Genomic DNA, 18,512 nt, shown 5'->3' on the forward strand with positions numbered 1-18,512 from the left:
GAATGATGGCATACAGTATTTGCACATCTCTAAAATGCCACAACTGACAGAGTCACAGTTGGAAATCTTGCCATTTTTTAATACACATACACGTATACAGCAGATTATTACCACTTGGCTCACTTAGTAGACATGTCTTATTTTCACTGTCTTTGTTTCTTTTTTAAATGCAGTACCATATTTTTCCCAAGCCATTTTCAGTAGGAGGCTGTTCCAAGTATCTACCATTTATTTATTGAAATACTATCACACATTTACAGGTCCCCTTTAAGTTTGATGGCACAACCCAATTTTTATATATTTTTTTCAAGATGGTGCCTCCTTTGTGTATTCTGCTCTTATCCTTGAGGTATTTAAAACTGTTCCATATTTTACCGCTTGCATTTTTACCTAATAGAATTAATATTTACCCACTTAAATCTTCCCTTGTGCATGTTTATGAAAATACATGAAAACACATTTGTATAACACAAACCAAAATAATGATATATTCCTTATTTAATGAACAAAATTCCAATAAAGAATGTACAGTAAGGCGAGGGGACATCCATGGGGACTACAACAAAGTGCAGGAAGAGTATGAGTGGAGGCAGTTCATGAAAGTAAATTCACAATTTTTGGTATCATTTTGCATATCTGTCAATGAAGTTAAGTCAAAAAATTAATTACAAACTCTGTAATTGGGCAGTGACTTACAGTACAAAGTCCGGCCTCCTTTAATCACAAATGACATTAGAGTCAAACTAGCTAATAATGTCCATAAAACATGATAAATGAGCATTGAGTTCAAAATGTGTGATTTCAACATGAGTGGTGAATTTTTGCTATTACAGATCCACAGATGGGATTAAAGCACCATTGATTTGTAATTTCATGTACAGTATTTAGTTTCTATAGCACAATCCAGTATTTGAGCTAATATATTATATACTGTACATATGTGATAAATGTCGTATCAATTGCAAGTGAGTAATAATAACTGATGCAAGTGTCTTTTGAATGTTGCTGCAGTGGTGGCTACCAGTTATTTGTCATCATAAAGCATAATTCTAAACACACCCATAACCAAAGATCTTAGGAATTAAACAAATGAGATATTGAGGGCAATGCGTAATAAACTGTACTAAGCCTTAAGGCACCTTATGACCAATTTAGTTTTTTTGGTGTTTCTGTTAAATAACGGGATGGTTTATCCTTATACTGTACTAAAGAGATCAGCTGAGAATTTCAGCCTATGATGTCCTTTAAAAGACAACTGGGGCCTTAGCCTTAGAGTGGGCAAGACTTTGATCCTAATAGGTTTTAAAGTTTGAACGTGAGCCTGATAAAACTGTATGATGTTCCTTAAAGATTTCTTTTCCTAGGGCACCCTCAAAAGGCTTTGTTGATGGCAGAGCTTATGAAATAGGAAATAATCCTTGGGATCAACAACAAAATCTAAAAAATGTAACTGGTTCCTTGTAAGAACTCTGCTTGGGAGTGTTGTGCAAATGTAATATTTACTTCAACAGCTTTCCTCAATAATAAATTGTACAATATTTGTCACTAACCTACCTCTTACAATATAGCAGCCTTTCTAGCATTAGGCCGCGATTATAGGGCAGGTGCGATTATAGCGCGCCACAAATACAAATGGGTGTTCTGCAATCGGGCCACCCATAGTGCGCACGACCGTGCGAATTTTGAAAATACAATTCAAATAGCTTTTTTCGTGTGACGGCCGCATCATGACCGCGTCACGTGAGCGATTCAGCCAATGAGGGCAAACCACTCATGTGACATCACTGCCACGCCTCCAGCCTGTAATGCATGTTTCACGTGATGTCACGCGGTCGCCGGCACCATAATCGCGGCCTTGCATCTGAAGGAAGCTTTATGCTGTAGCGTTGACACTTTTCGTAGCTCGATAGCCCTGATAATAGAGACAGTTCAAGCAATATCCTATATGTCTGTTTAAAAAATTTTTTTAAATCAGTTCTGTACTATGAGAAAATATTTGTAGCATTTAAAAAAAACATTTTAATGTATTATAATGTAACAAGCATTTTTATTTCTATAGCAACCATTTACAAAGTCACATCCTCTTCTTCAACCTCCCTTGACCTCCCACTAGCTGTGCAGCAAGTGTATCTAGTGACTCAGATAGTAACAGGATCTTCCACACAGAACTTTGCATCTTGGGTAGTCTTCTGCTGCACTAACAGAGATTTAATGAACACCCGAGTCAAATCTTCGCCAATCGATCGGCAACTTAGCTAATCACTTGTCAGTGTAAAGATTGTATTGATGCACATATTGAAAGGAATTTTTTTTTTAAAGGCAGCTTCAACTGCAGCTTTAAAGCAGCCCAAGCTGATGGTTTTTATTTTAATTTGATCTTTTTCCTCTTTATGTGCATCAATACAACCCACACTATGATAAATAATTAGCTAATTTGCCGATCAAGCTGTTCTCCTGTGATCGATCGGCGAAGATTTGGCTCGGGGGTTCACGAAATGGCTGTCAGTACAACAGAAGAGGACTAAAGATGCAGTTGTGTGGGAAAGATCATGTGACCAGGGAGTCACTAGATACAATTGGTGCACTGCTAGAGAGACAGCAGGGTTCAAAAAGGGGTGTGCCAGAGCCTGTTTCAGAAGAGGATGTGACTTTGTAAATGTTTTCTATTGAAACAAAGACATGCTTGTTACATTATAATACATTAAAAATGTAATTTAGAGTTGTTTAAAAAAAAATGCTACAAGTATTTTCTTATAGTACAGAACTGATTTATTTAAAAAAACACATGCAGGATATTGCTTGGTCTGCAGCTTTAAGGTTGCATAGGTAGAAGGTTGTGCTCATGCAAATAGCTTCTGTAAAATGTACTCCTGTAAAAATACACATGCAAAAGCTGGAGAGACCAAAGTAAGCATTGGGCTTGTACTGAATCCAACAATAAAAAGAAAGTAAAGCATACACGTACTTCAATTTGAAATGTGTTATTTCCCACGGAAACTATTACGGCTCTGGCAACATTTTGCATACAAGGACATCTAGGTTTAATTCCAGCTAACTGACATCTAGTTCTGCTTTTCATTAGTGAGATATATATATATATATATATATATATATATATATATATCATTCCTATTATTCTTACAGATATATAGCTCTTATTATTTTCAAGTCATAGTATGCAGGTAAGACAATCAAATACATTTAGTAAAATCCAAGATCTATAGCGTTTTCCTTTGTTTGATACTGTATTAATAATGTGTGGTTGTTTGGTGGGCAAAGATCCAAGTGTGGGTGTGCTCATTTTTGTGTGTGAGGGATACTACACAAGGCAATTAATTTGATTCCAAGCCAGGCACAACATGCTTTGTTTAAATCCATTTCTGAACAACTTACTGTAGCATCCTACAGCATAGACCATTAGGACACCAGAAGCAATCCTGTGCAGCCTCCAATTATATACACACTGTCACAGAGAGACCAGGGCTATGTTTGGAATGTGTGTTAGACCAGAGATCTTTTTTTTTTGTGATGGGGGGGGGGGGGGGGTGACAGTTACAAAGGTCCCGCACTCTTCCCCAAAGCATTTCAATTAAATGCTGTGGGACCGTGCAAGACCTCTGAAACTCTCTTACCTTGACTCAGACCGCTTCGGGTGACGAATCGCCATGGCAACACATCATCAAATGATGCCGTGGGGTCACGTGACGTGACATGACCCTGCGGCGTCATTTGACACTGATACAAGGTAAGGGGGGGAGCGAGCAGTGGGGGGGGGGGAGCGAGCAGTGGGGGGGGGGAGCGAGCGAGCAGGGGGGCACAAGGCAAAAGTTTGCGCATCCCTATGTTAGACCAACATATAATATGAGAATCTAGAAGGCAGTGATGCAAATTAGAAATATGACAGCAGACATGCTATACCGTATCCCACTCACTTACATGGATTGTTCTGGGTGTGTCCAAGCAGCAAATGTTTATGCTAAGGCTGCGATTATACAGGAAAACGCCCATGGTGTCGCCCATAGCGACACCACGCGGCGCAAAAACTATTTGGTATAGGCAGTTTTCACTGCCTATACCAAATTGGCCTGTCTCCCCGCTTGCTACTGCAAAGCGGGAGACAGTTGAAGCGTTTTCAAAATTTGTTTTCGAGTTGAGACTGCCGCGTCACGTGATACGGCCGTCCAATCAGAAAACAGACTTCACCCTGCAGACGCGCGCGCTGTAGCATGTGCTTGTGCACATGTCGCTCTGTGACGTCGCTATTGTGATGTCACAGATGCACGTGCATGCCCTGCAGTTCGGCTGCATAATCCCAGTAACTACTACAGCGCACGCCTCGTCATGCACTGTGCAATCAAGCCCCGCCCCCCCCCCCCCAGTCAGGCCGGTCCCAGTCCCTACCTTGTCGCGCACCTTTCCCCAGCGGTGCGCGACAGGTTTTCGGGCAGACAGGGGAATTTGAGATTAGCATTTGAGACGGAGGCGTGGCCACGCCCCTGCCGGCGGTTTAGCCAATGAGGGCGAACCAGCCGCGGGACGTCATGGCCACTCCCCCGCAAACCCACCGCCACTCCCCCTCCCATCGCAAACCTTCCCTCTCCCCTCAGACCGCCGATCGCGGTGTAGCGCTGTGCACGCGCATTTCCCCCTCCCCCCCCCCCCCCCCGCCGAGCGCGCGTGCCACAGTGAAGACTGGGGACTCACCCTAAGAGTGAAGCAAAGAGCACACAGCTTGGTATATCTGGGGCCTTCTCCCTCCTCCCTTCCTTGGATGGAAATAAAGCCACAGATGCCCTGTTCTTGGCCTCTAAGTGCCAGTTGTTCTATGTTGTAGGTGTTGGGAGACAGATATAAAATAATGAAAGACCGTCCATGTCTGAAGAAGGGGTTTTGGACTGTGTACAAAGGAAAGGGATACGTATAGAACACACAAGTTAACATTAATTGAGTTTAGTTCATTGTTCACATCACTAGTCTTCACGGCTGCAGCCATGTAACATTTAGTGATTTCTACTGCGTATGATCAAATAGGATTTTTGTGAGTAAATAAAAGTATTGGATATGACAAGTAATTGCCCCTCATGCATTTCTGCTTCACTATATGCCAGGGGTGGGCAACCTATTTTTCAATGTAGCCACAAGTGTGGCGAATTAGAAGTGAAAATAGCCACAACGTGTTAAAATTTAGGTACTGTGTTGCGCATGCGAAAATTAGTTATTTCTCCTCTGCTCGTCCCCTCAGCACTAGTGCCGCCGCCGGCGTACTCACTCTTGCCGGGAGGGGGGGGGGGGAAGGAGTGCGAGGGGACTCTCACTTGCCACTACACTTCCAATGGGAAACAACTAGTAGTTACTCAATTCGCCACACTTTGACTGCCAATTAACTAGTTCAATTTATTAGGGGGCTCTGAATAGGGAAGTGCTTGTCAACCAAGTGTTTTTTTTACCCTGTGCATATCTTGTCCTTATCAGAGAGATGATAAAGATAAGGGGAGAGGGGGCTGTGGGTGACTGCAAGTACTTGCTGTGCACACAGTAACAACAGACAAAGGGGAAAGGAAATCAACCCCAACCCCAAGTATTAGCTCATAATGTTTTTAAATTAATCCTTATTGGTGTGAGATTTGGGTAAAAAAAACAACATCAATCACCTAGGTTTAACCCTTTAAACATAAAACTGGAAAGTTATAATAAATCTGAGGGAATAGTGACGTTTATACACTCACATAGCTAGATACACAGGCTCACACACAGCCAGAGGGCATTTTGACACACAGCAAGCCACAGTTTGAGAACGTGTGTGTGTGTGTGTGTGTGTGTGTATGTGTATACACACACAGCAGCACAGTGTTGGCTACTATATTCTTGAGCTCCATTGGTCGGTCTGGCCAGGGGCTCCAAGCCTCGGGAGGCCACTCACTCTCTCCCAGAGTACCAAATCCCTGCTGCCAATGACAAGCCCCGCCCACACCACCCGATCAGCGCTCCCCAGCGCCCCGGACTCGCACCCGGTTGGCTGGTGTTTTCGAATAGCACACACTTTCCTGTCCCCGCAGCCCCGATTACCTTCAGTGCTGGGTGAGGGCGAAAGGCGAAGCTCGCAGGGCTCGCTTGCTGATTGGAAGGGGAGTCAGGTAGGTGGGCTGATGGCTCAAATGTGGAACCTGACTGGTGCTTCAGGATTTCATTATGCGCCCTCCTCACTCTGTGTCCTGAACCTATGCAACGGCCATGTTGTGGTTGGCATCGCGCTGAGTATGAATGGCAGTGCTGAACAAGTGCTGAGTTGGAATGGCAGCGCTGAACAAGCGCTGAGTTGGAATGGCAGCGCTGAACAAGCGTTGGCAGAAAGAGCCGCGCATGCAGGGGGGGGGGGCGGTGTGTCGCGCATGCGGGGGGGAGTCGCTCTTGACACACTTCGCCACACTTTGACTGCCAATTCACCACAGGTGGCGAATGGCGACAGGGTTGCCCACCCTGGCTATATGCACTGTAAATGCCTTTATCTCTATCCCTTTGACCTGGACAAACCATACTGTATTATTTCCCTCTTCAAAGCGACTTTTGTCTTCCTTCACCTGCAGTAAGAAACCCTTGGCTATCGTTGCTGGATGTAGGCTTTGGCTTAAAAAGCTCTTGTTAAAACTAGAGACCCTTGCATTTATAATTCTGTGCAGCTTTGGCAGCTTCTCCACTGTTTTCCCTGGGCTCTGAGTCAGAAGGCAGATGAATCCTGACTATGGAAAAGAAGCTTTTTCTTTCTGGTGTCCACAATTTCCAATTTGTTCCGGAGCACAAAACTAGTTCTACAAATACACCAAGGAATACAAAGATTGTACCAGATGTGTTTTTATACATCCCAAATAATATTAACGTTAGGAGCCATTATTAAAGAGGTGATATTAAAAAAAGGGTCAAAACACTGAGGAAATATTGTTCTGCTTGGGAGTACATTTAATTTGAACTTTACTTTTGTTTAATAAAACTATATACACCATAGGAGGTGTGTGGTTGTGTATGCATCTATGTTCTCGATGCCTAACACTAAAAGGGTCTGGGAGGAACTTCTTGAAGAAGCAGCACCTGGACTGTTAAATAAACTAACAATGATAGTTCATTTATTTATTATGTATTATTTTTTTAACTAGTTTCATTTTAATTTTGATCTTGAACCGAAGAACATTTACATTTTCCTGTATGGAATCAAAAGTATAACAACATCTGTGAATACATTGCAGGTTTTTGTAATAATCATAAGACACTTAAGTCTTCACACCGTTTTTCCATGCCTATTGCAGTCTGTCAAACATTGTGCACGGTTTAGACTGCAGACGTTATGATTGTGAGTGTGACTGTGCACATGAGCATATTAGCAGTCTCACGTTTTAACATTTACAGGGATTCTCTAAAGTTATAGCCTAATGCATTGAGTAACGTGTGCAGTTAAGTGTCTGTTAATTAAGTACGGAATCAACAACCGATTTATTATTGGTGAAAAAAAAAGGTGTTGTTACCAGGAAGCTTTTCCTAGGCTTTAAAGGCAACATCAACGGTAGTAAACGGGCACATAAAGTTATGTTCAATTGGCAAACCATATGGAACAAAAGATATCCGAAGAACAAACTTATTCCAAACAACACTTACAATATTAACATTTACGCATTTAAAATAAGAATCTGACTTCTCATAGATCAATGCAGATGGTATAACCCTGGAATACAGATGACAAAATATATGCAATTGCTGACTCATCAAAGCTTTATTATAAACGTTTATTATAGTGATCAGTTGTTGTAGTGATTGCATTGAGCGGGCAACACATTTCCTTACAATACTGTATTTAACTTCAAAATAAAATTACTACGTCTGTGTGTCCCTTTATAATGACCACAACTCTGTTTGTCTCTGCAGAGTGATCGTCTTTTGATTAAAGGCGGTCGGATAGTGAACGATGACCAGTCTTTTTATGCTGACATTTACATGGAAGATGGTCTCATCAAGTAAGTTTGAATTAAATATGTTACTCTAATCTACTCTTGCATGCAATAGTTAACACCTATTCGCAAAAATACCACCCTTGACCCTACCTGTCTCTAACTATTGCCCTGTCTTTCTCATGCCATTTGCCTCTATACTCATTTTCTCTTTCAGGGCTATACACTCTTCTCTCCTTATATCTCAGGACATCATTTCTCATTATACCTCTGCTCACCTCTTGCATTCTGCCTGAGGATGTTTTCTGTGTACTCCTTTTGTATCTAAAACCCTTTCCTGTTTGCACTCGTTCTCACTGCCCCACACCCATGGATTGCCCTTCCCCTCAATATCCGCCAAGCACCTTCTTCTCTCCATCTTCAAAGCGGTCTCTAAAATTCATCTTTTCAATTAAGCATTTTAGTAGCTGGAATGTACTCACCCGTTGCATACGTACTTGCCAAACCACCTTCCTACTGTAGAAAGGAAAAAAGATGGCGCTAAATGAGCTTGCAACAATGGTAGGAATGGTTTTTGTTTTCACTATATAAAAGGAATGATGCCTGCTGCTGATGTATATTAAAAGGGAGTCTTCAATTCCCATATGTGTATAAAGTATAGATGAAAAGAGAATATACTTCAGCGCACGGAATCAATTGAATAGAGAACCCTATGTCTCAGAGGTCAAGGAATTCCAAATAAGACCTCAGTCTAGATGTGTGTTGTACAAATATAGTTAATTTTAATAAAAATAAATCAAAAACTTGATACTTAAAAAACAAATTGTCCCAGCTGGGTGCAAATTACACCGACACAATATTCAGCATTTACACTAAAAATAAAACATTTAACCAGGTATATGCTTCTAAAAAAGCAGGCACTTTCCACTTTGCAAAGTATCCCTTATGTACATATATTTACTTGCATGCATATATATAACCATTAAGATTGTTTGCAATGTTAGTGACCTCTATGGTAGGTTTGTACGTCCTCCCTGGGGGAACAAAAAGGACTATTTGATCCTTTCTGTGAACCCCCCAGAGGGTGGTGCAAAACAGAGCCCAACACGGATGGTCACTAATAGCTGACTCCAAGGAGAAATCACATAAACATGTTATATCGATGAGACCAATGAAGTCCAGCTGATGGTATATGACAGTCGATTTTGTTACTGAGAAAAAAGTAGTAATACTAAGTTTCTTCTTTTTGGGCACGCTGTAAAAAAGGCTCAGATTAAAATAGGTTGGTGTAGGTGATGATAAGAATAGTCAATCTTTTCCGTGCTTGTAATATATGTGGCTGGGTAAGAGGGAAGAGGTAGTATGGCAATGGAAATACAGATCACTTGAGGAGATATCTTACACACTGTTTGCAGCTCTCACAGAGTGGAAAAAGTGGATTGATGTGCATACACAGGTAAATTATATACGGGTATTATCCCTTCACCTGGAGCATTTCTGGCTCTTCACACACATTTAAAGTTTTCCACAATTGTGTTCGGTCTTTCAGCGGAGAGATATTATGACTCCACTCACCAGGTGCAGACAGCAGTTACCTGAACTGAGTATCTGTGGGATACTGCAGGTAGAAGCAGTTCCTCTGTTCCTCGTCGCCTCTGGCTTAGTCGAGTGGTTGCTGCACACGTCCTTGGGGTACTGCAACCCACTGGGTGCTCCACTTTCTCCTCTGCTGCCGTCCAGTGCGGTTCTCCGTCCGCAAGTGTCTTTTTAGCGATCACGTGGTACGCCTCCAAATGGCGCTTCTCACTTGGTGTCTCTGCATCTTGTGTCTTGTGTCTTATGTCTGTGTCCTCTACCTCACATCTCTTACTCCAGTCATCAGTCAGTGTTACATCAGAAATGTTTAGCTTACTATACAAGCACTAAGATCAGTATATGCTTGTGGACAGAGAGACTCTGTGTTTAACTACATCAGTAACTGTGTATTATTGCTACTAGCGACACATGTTATTCAATTTCCCCTTGCTACATTCTGGATACATCTCCCTAGCCCAGTCTTTGACTTAACTACTATAGTCACTGTTTTAGGTATACATGGGATTTATAGGACATTCCATACATATTTACTTATACATCTGCAGCTTTTTGAGGATTTAGGATTAAGAGACAGTTCTAAATAGATAATCTATCCATGTTTTTCTGAATCCTGAGGACTCCGTTACGGGGATTTTTATGGTTTTTAACTATTTAGTATTATACTATTTTGATGTAATAAAAATGTACTGTTTTGTATTTTTAGCCTTTCCTTGGAGCTACAGTGTCCAATATAGTAGGACAACCACTTAAGGGCTATTAGTGCCTAGAAGGAGTGATGTTTGGCATAGAGTGCAATACTATGGGGTTCTTTTGACCCTATCTCTGGGGTCGTTTCTGTCTGTTCTACTGGATCAGAACAGGCAAGACCGCATGCAGGATAGAAGGCAGGTTCCAGTAGCAACTGCACAGAGTACTTTGCACAGGCAAGGACCTAGCAGAAATTAAGGTCTTATAAAGTTATAAAGGGAAAGGTCAGATGCAACCAAATGCTAATACAAATAGAGGCTAACTTCCTGTTTTGGCGACCATCTTGGTGCACCCGGTGAAGCCGGGGATTCGTTCATCTTGGTATCCATAAATCCTCACACATTTTCTATTATGTTCAAAATCTTTTTTTGTGTTGTAAGAATGATACAGATGAAACTTCCTACATACCTACACCCCCAACACAATATAAACATCCATGGCACCCATACACAACCACCAAGTACTGTACCAGCATACCATTCGGCATCAAAACAGATGGTTCCCAACCATACAGAATTACTCTCATCACCACTACAGAATCTCACCTCAGAACACTAATACAGATTTGCAACATAAAAAGGCAGACCCGTACTTCTGCTGCCCTACAACATATTGGGAGCAAAAGTGGAGATAACTAGTGATGGACAAAAATTTCGGATTTGGATTCCCCTCAGATCATGCAGTTCCTTTGTTTCACGGATTTCCGTGATCAGTCTCAAAAAGGGAGTTTTGTCTTTCCGGATTTTTTTAATCACTAAAAATTTTCCAACGGATTGTGGAATCCGCTGATTGGATTCTTAAAAATCTCATTGGATTGTATCCAATGGCAGTTTTGGATTCATCCGCACGAATACTAGTCAAGTAAACATGTTTCTCTTAGAACTATGCATACTCGTACAGTGTGTGTATATGTATATACTAGCTGAGAGACCCGGCGTTGCCCGGGATGTAAATGCGTAATAGGTAGTATTATTTATAAATGGTGGAACAATAGGTGAGTATTTGTTGGAAAGGTTGGATAATAATGTTAAAAAGAAAGATGGAAGAAAATGTAATACGATGTTGTATAAAAATGGTTTATTGTAAACACACCACAGTACAATGTATATTTTGGTAACATAAGTGATGTGAAAATGTGAGGCGTGTGTCCTGCTAGGGTGTGAGCGTGTGTGAGGCGGCAGGTGGGTGTTCAGTACGGGTGGCGCGTGGGTAGTGAGTGCTGGCTGTGGGTCAGGGTCCTGCTAGGGTGTGAGGCGGCGGGTGTGTGGCGAGTGCGGGTGACAGCTGGTCAGTGATATTGTTGCGTAGGGGCAGGATGCGGCAGGTGTGTGTCGAGTGTGTGGGGTGGGTGAGAGGCGGCGGGTGTGTGTCGAGTGGCGGGTGTCTGTTGAGTGCGTGCGGCGGCTGTGTGGCGCAGGGGTGTGAGCGGTGGGCGGGTGAAAGGCAGAAGTGCGGGTGGGCGAAAGGCAGAGGCAGGAGGGCGGACGAAAGGCATTGAAGGAGGGGAGGTGAGGTTGGAGGGGTGGTGGGGGGTGGTGAGGGGGGGCGGAGGGGAGGTGAGGAGGATGGGTGGTGAGGGGAGGTGAAAGGGGGGCGGAGGGGAGGTGAAGGGGGGGCGGAGGGGAGGTGAAGGGGGGGCGGAGGGGAGGTGAAGGGGGGGCGGAGGGGAGGTGAAGGGGGGGCGGAGGGAAGGTGAAGGGGGGGTGGAGGGGAGGTGAAGGGGGGGCGGAGGGGAGGTGAAGGGGGGGCGGAGGGGAGGTGAAGGGGGGCGGAGGGGAGGTGAAGGGGGGCGGAGGGGAGGTGAAGGGGAGGTGAAGGCGGGGCAGAGGGGAGGTGGAGGGGGTAGGTGGGAAGGGTGGAGGTGGGGGGCTGGGGGGAGGGGGGAGGTGAGGGTAGATGAAGGGGGGGTGGAGGGTAGATGAAGGGGGGGTGGAGGGGAGGTGAAGGGGGGGGAGGTGGTGGGAAGGGGGGGAGGTGAAGGGGGGGAGGTGGTGGGAAGGTGGGAAGGGGGGGAGGTGGTGGGAAGGGGGGGAGGTGGTGGGAAGGGGGGGGGTGGTGGTAAGGTGGTGGGAAGGTGGGAAGGGGGGGGGAGGTGGTGGGGAGGTGGGAGGTTGTAAGGGGGGAGTGAAGGTGGGGGTGAAGGGGGCGGTGAATGTGGGGGTGGAGGGGGGGGTGAAAGTGGGGGTGGAGGGGAAGTGAAGGTAGGGGCGGGGGTGGAGGGGAGGTGAAGCGGGGGTGGAGGGGGGGTGAAGGGGGGGTGAAGGGGGGTGGAGGAGGGGAGGTGAAGGGGGGGGTGGAGGGGAGGTGAAGGGGGGGGTGGAGGGGAGGTGAAGGGGGGTGGAGGAGGGGAGGTGAAGGGGGGTGGAGGAGGGGAGGTGAAGGGGAGGGTGAAGGGGGGGGTGGAGGGGAGGTGAAGGGGAGGGGTGGAGGGGAGGTGAAGGGGGGGGGGTGAAGGGGAGGTGTGGAGGGGAGGTGAAGGGGGGGGTGAAGGGGAGGTGAAGGGGGGGGTGGAGGGGAGGTGAAGGGGGGGGTGAAGGGGGGGGTGGAGGGGAGGTGAAGGGGGGGGGGGGTGGAGGGGAGGTGAAGGGGGGGTGGAGGGGGGGGTGGAGGGGAGGTGAAGGGGGGGGTGGAGGGGAGGTGAAGGAGGGGGTGGAGGGGAGGTGAAGGAGGGGGTGGAGGGGAGGTGGAGGGGAGGTGAAGGGGGGGTGGAGGGGAGGTGAAGGGGAGGTGAAGGGGGGGGTGGAGGGGAGGTTAAGGGGGGGGGTGGAGGGGAGGTGAAGGGGGGGGTGGAGGGGGGGTGGAGGGGAGGTTAAGGGGGGGGGGGGTGGAGGGGAGGTGAAGGGGAGGTTAAGTGGAGGGGGGGTGGAGGGAGGGGAGGTGGAAGGGAGGGGAAGTGGAGTGAGGGGTGGGTGAGGTGAAGGCCGCTCACTCACCCGTCCGGCCGTTCCCTCACCCATCCGGCAGCTCCCTCACCCGTCCGGCAGCTCCCACGTGGATCTGAGGCGGGAGGCAGCGTGTTGTGGCCGCTCCCCCGCTGTGTCCCTGGCGCGCGCTCGCTCACTCCACTCCCCCGCTGACTGTAGCGGCGCCGGTGGGGGGGTGGATGGGAAGTGAGTGAGGGAAGGTGAAGGGGGGTGAAGGCCGCTCACTCACCCGTCCGGCAGCTCCCTCACCCGTCCGGCAGCTCCCTCACCCGTCCGGCAGCTCCCTCACCCGTCCGGCAGCTCCCACGTGGAGGGGGGGAGGGGGGAAAGCGCGGGAAACAGGGAGAGGCGGAGGGAGAGGCGGAGCCTCCGGGACCGGGGGGAAAGAGAGCGGGAGATGTGCTGCTAACACTGTGAGCCCCGCTAATGTATGTAACACCGTGTGTGGGGGGGGGGGGTTGTGTGTGTTTAGTGATGTGTGTGTGTGTGTGTGTGTGTGTGTGTGTGTGTGTGTGTGTGTGTATAGTGATGTGTGTGTATAGTGGTGTGTGTGTGTGTGTGTGTGTGTGTGTGTGTGTGTGTGTGTGTGTGTGTGTGTGTGTGTGTGTGTGCCCTTCACTCCGCCTCAGGCCAATGAGAGGTGTGCGGGGGCGGGCGGCCCAAGGGAGCAATCTCATTGGCCTGGCCCATGGTCCAATGACATTGCCGCTAGGGACACGGGGAGGGGCACAGGGAGACACATACAGACCCGGACACATAGGACACTTTCAGAAATATATAGTAGATATATATATATATATAAAACCTGCCTGAGAATCTAACAATTCATTTTTTTAGGAACTCAGTATTCGTTAAAAGGTTAGGTACTGTACGTATTTGAAATCTCTTTCCGCCATAAGCCTGAATGTGTAATAAGATCTACTGTATTGATGCGAGTAGGATCACTGAATTTTGATAGCTAAGGACAGCTTAATAGCTGCACAGCTGCACAGCTTTTGATTTTTGAAGGTCGGAGTTGATTGGAACAGAAAATCACAACCCAGGCGCCAAAATCCCATGGGTTGTTCAAGCTTATTTCTTTTTTTTTAGTTAATATAAAATATATTTTTCAAGAAGCTTTTTACTTCATAGGACTGGAAAAAGATAGACTTGCAAAGAATCCTGACAAAATTCAGAATGAATTAACACCGGATCAGCCCAGGGCTGAGGTGTAGAAAAGAAGACTTAATCTATGCATTTGCCCCACTCATTGTCATCGCGAGAACATTAAGGCTGTTGCACTACTAACTTCTCATTACTACATACTTTTTTTTTTTACCTTTTGTACAGCATGTTCAGTTTTACCTCCTACAGTTTTATCCTTCTTTTAAAAATCAAGTTTTTTTTACATTATAATATAGTTATTAGGAACCGAACCATATTTTTCAAATACAATTAGAATGGGTTATTAAAGCAGCAAAACACCTTGCACTACATCTTTTTCTTTTTTTGTATAGGATTGAAGCAGGGGGTCTCCTGGGACCCCTGCTTCCAGAGATACGTACCTCCGTTGGGGGTGCTGGTATCTGCAGCCAGGGAATACTGGACAAATATCTCAGATGTATTACTCATAAGCCTGATATTTGGTCTGTTGACGTACGAGATGTTGGAGCAGCTAGCCCAGTAGATATAACTGGTTATTTGCTATTATTATAAAGTGATCATCTATCATACGAACCAATATTTCTGTTAATATCTTAGGCAGATTGGAGACAACTTAATCGTTCCTGGTGGTGTAAAAACCATTGAAGCGAATGGGAAAATGGTGATCCCGGGGGGCATTGATGTGCACACCCACTTACAGATGCCCTACAGAGGGATGACAACAGTGGATGATTTCTTTCATGGGACTAAAGCTGCCATTGCTGGTGGAACCACTATGATACGTAAGTGTCTTTGTATGAATTTCTGGTGACAATAATCATTTATTTTCTTTAACCCTTTTTCTCCATGGGAATCACAATGTGCTTTATAATAATATTTCAAATATATGTATATAGCCATGTCTAGGGCGTAAAGCTGGAAACATACAGTATTATTAGTTTGCATGGCAGCCTTCAGGACACAGAAGAAAGGATCAGGTTTTATTACTCCCCTCCACTTTGATCTTTATGTAACTGTCTTTGTTTGTCTGTAAGGGCTATATTTGCTCTCTGTTTCTTCATATATTTAATTGCGACAGATTGTATATATATTTTAACCATTTATTTTCTTATTTGTCTGAATTGGTTACAAATATCTATAAAATGTTATGCAAACTTCAATACTTCATCCTTGAGTCAAGAGGTAGCAAAACAATAGGCTGTGCCTTGTAGGCATCAGTCAGTATGTTGCTACAGTAGGTAGGAAGAGTGATGATAAGACACCTGCACAGTATATCCGGCAGCATGACTTTTTCTGAGTCTTAAATTCAAGGTACTTTATACAGAGCAGGTGACTATGTGATTGTGTGTGTCTAAGGCAAAAGGCACAATAATTACCTGATTTGTTTTTGTCCAGTTGACCACGTAATCCCGGAACCTGGGGCCAGTTTATGCGAGGCCTTTGACAAGTGGCGAGAATGGGCTGATGGTAAAACATGTTGTGACTACGCGTTGCATGTGGATATCACCCTTTGGAATGACAGTGTGAGACAGGAAGTGGAGACACTCATCAAGCAGAAAGGTACTACCTTGTATTTTCTCATACACTAAGTCTTTGTAAATGCATTAATGTGTAACTTGTTGTTACATTGATTTGTAATGCAATAATTACATTTATAGCGCTGCCTGTAGAACATTTGGGAGTTATTGCTCTAATAAAATAGCATTCCCTTGGAACATTTCAAGAGTGCTGTAATTTTTATCCTGAAAAGTACTGGGCCTCATTGAAAAACAGAAGAAAAGGATAAGCATAGTTTTCCCTGCCAGAAGAAGTGCTGTTTTCCCTTGGGTTGATTAGAGGTTCTTAGAAAACCTTATATTTGTAGTTGCCGTGGCAAAAATGTACAGTATATTTCATAGCAAAATGCAGTTTCCGTGCTTTTAAGTTTGTTTGGGTGCAGGTATCTGGGTTACACTTAAACTGCAATTTAATTTAGCGTTTCCCATGCACCTCTTCTTTAAGTATATTTGTTCAGGATTTGGAGTCTAGACATTCCACCACTGTGATATTTTGACACTTATTTCCAACTCATGGGTACTGTCACCCTAAGGACAATGTATGCCAAAGCCTATAATAATACTCTGACAGTCTTTCCGAGCAGTACCAGACTGAGACAGTGAATGGACCTGTGTTTTCCCTTGACGGTGTGCCCAGATTTCCTGTTCCAAGCATATAACTGCAAGTTAAGGAGGTGAAAATGAGTTATATGCTGTCATAAATGTCTTATTTTAAGCACACTTTTAAAGAGGATATTTAACTTCAGTTTATTTATTGATATTTCACTGCCGGAACAGTAAATCTGGGATACCTCTCCTGCCTCACTTAAGTTTTTTTTTTTTACCACTGTTTTTCTGGAGATAAATGATATGCAGAGTTGCCAAAAGACCTTTCCCTACACGTTTAGCTTCTCTGGCCAACTCCATCCATTCCAGTGGGCTATACTGCACCGACACACTTTATTCGAGCAAATACCCAGTATGTACCTGGCAGATACCTGGAATGCGCCGCTCCTCACCTCGAACAAGCCCCGTTGCGTTTGCCTTCCCAGCCTGGGTTCATGCCTGGCTGACGGGCGGCTGATCTGTTAAATGATAATGATTAGGATTTAATAGGCTGCAATGCTTCGCGTGTCTACCAGATGGCATAAATTCATGAATTGTAATGCAGTATATATATATATACTGTGCAGTATTGCAGCCAGCGGGAATAAAATGCTTCAATCCCTGCCTGGAAAATAACCCAATGCACTCGGGCAGAAAACAGTCACAAACCTCAATACACCCGGGTATACCCGAATTCGTGGGACTAGCCGAGCTCGAATAAAGTGTGTCGCCAGTGTAGTAATTATCACATGTCTTTGCCTTAGAATAGAAGAAATGGCGTTACAAAATGTGTCCTTTCCTTCTCCCTCTCACAGGAGTTAACTCCTTCATGGTTTACATGGCCTATAAGGATTTATATCAGATGTCCAATACCGAGGTAAAGTCAATTATATTTCCTTCATTCCCTTCTGAGCAAGAACACAAGTAGAGTGATATGTATTCTTCTTTTAGCCTATTGTATGTCTATTTATAGAGCGCCATAAATGTACATAGCGCTTCACAGCTGTAATACATGTTGTAATCATATAAATAACAAATAATATGAATAACAGGTCATGGGAATAAGTGCTTCAGACATAAAGGTCACATTGTATGTGCTGGAAGTTGGGCCATGTTTTGTTCAATTGGAACCTGTTTACAAGTTTTAACCAATAATGAAAGGCCTGGTCTGATTTCTATTAAATGTAAAAATCCAAAAGCACATGATAGCCAAATATCATCACTGAACAAATTGTACAATGAACAAGGCAATTCTGCTTTTACAAGGCTGACATTTTAACATTTTACTTCTGTCATTGTATACGTTTTAGTTGTATGAGATATTCGCTTGCCTAGGAGGACTTGGTGCTATTGCTCAGGTTCATGCTGAGAATGGGGACATCATTGCCCAGGTAAGAGAAATGAAAAGTTGACTAAGAGTCAGAAGGTGGCATGCAACTTTTTTAAGAGGGGAAACTGCTCAAATAAGTCTAGAGCAAGGGTGCGCAAACTCGGGGGTGCGGGGGGGATTCTCTGCGGTTAGAGGCATTGCGCGCATCCCTAAGGTATTTAATTGAAATGCTTGGGGAGCGGCGAAGGCCTCTGTAACTTCACTTACCTTGGCTCAGATGGCTTCTGGCAACCGGGGTCAAGTGACGCCACGTTGCCATGGCATCAGAAAGCCGGAGCCAAGGTAAAGAGGGGGCGTCAAAAGGGGGAGAGAGCCGGCAAGGGGGCACAGGGGAAAAATATTGCGTACCCCTGGTTTAGAGCAATTAATGCATTTCATAGTTGCTGTTTTTTTTCCATTGCACACACCTGGCACATGGAAAATGTATGCTTGTTACTTGCTGGTGATCGTTTTAAACTCCTACAGATAGCCGGGTACCACCAGTAGTACTGTATGTCTAGTGTAATCATGCTATGGGGGAGCCTCCTGTTCAAAATCTTAGTGCCCATGTACATTAAAAATCACCAGAACGTACAGAAAGTAAAACAGGAAACAACTCTACGGGAAGCGTTACAATTTTTATCTGTTCATATTAGAC

General features: G+C 44.7%; 1 protein-coding gene across 2 annotated transcripts in view; it reads left to right on the forward strand.

Moving 5' to 3' along the window:
- The window catches only part of DPYSL3 (dihydropyrimidinase like 3), a 139,121-nt gene that overhangs the window by 100,741 nt on the left and 19,868 nt on the right, over positions 1-18,512 (forward strand). For both annotated transcript variants that reach the window (XM_075601022.1, XM_075601023.1), the window contains exons 2-6: positions 7,912-8,000; positions 14,942-15,126; positions 15,740-15,904; positions 17,301-17,362; positions 17,796-17,876. In XM_075601022.1, the coding sequence (XP_075457137.1) occupies positions 7,912-8,000; positions 14,942-15,126; positions 15,740-15,904; positions 17,301-17,362; positions 17,796-17,876 (582 nt within the window). The remainder of the gene's footprint in view (positions 1-7,911; positions 8,001-14,941; positions 15,127-15,739; positions 15,905-17,300; positions 17,363-17,795; positions 17,877-18,512) is intronic.

The sequence above is a fragment of the Ascaphus truei genome, chromosome 5 (genome assembly GCF_040206685.1).
Source record: "Ascaphus truei isolate aAscTru1 chromosome 5, aAscTru1.hap1, whole genome shotgun sequence".
Taxonomy (NCBI): Eukaryota; Metazoa; Chordata; class Amphibia; order Anura; family Ascaphidae; genus Ascaphus; species Ascaphus truei.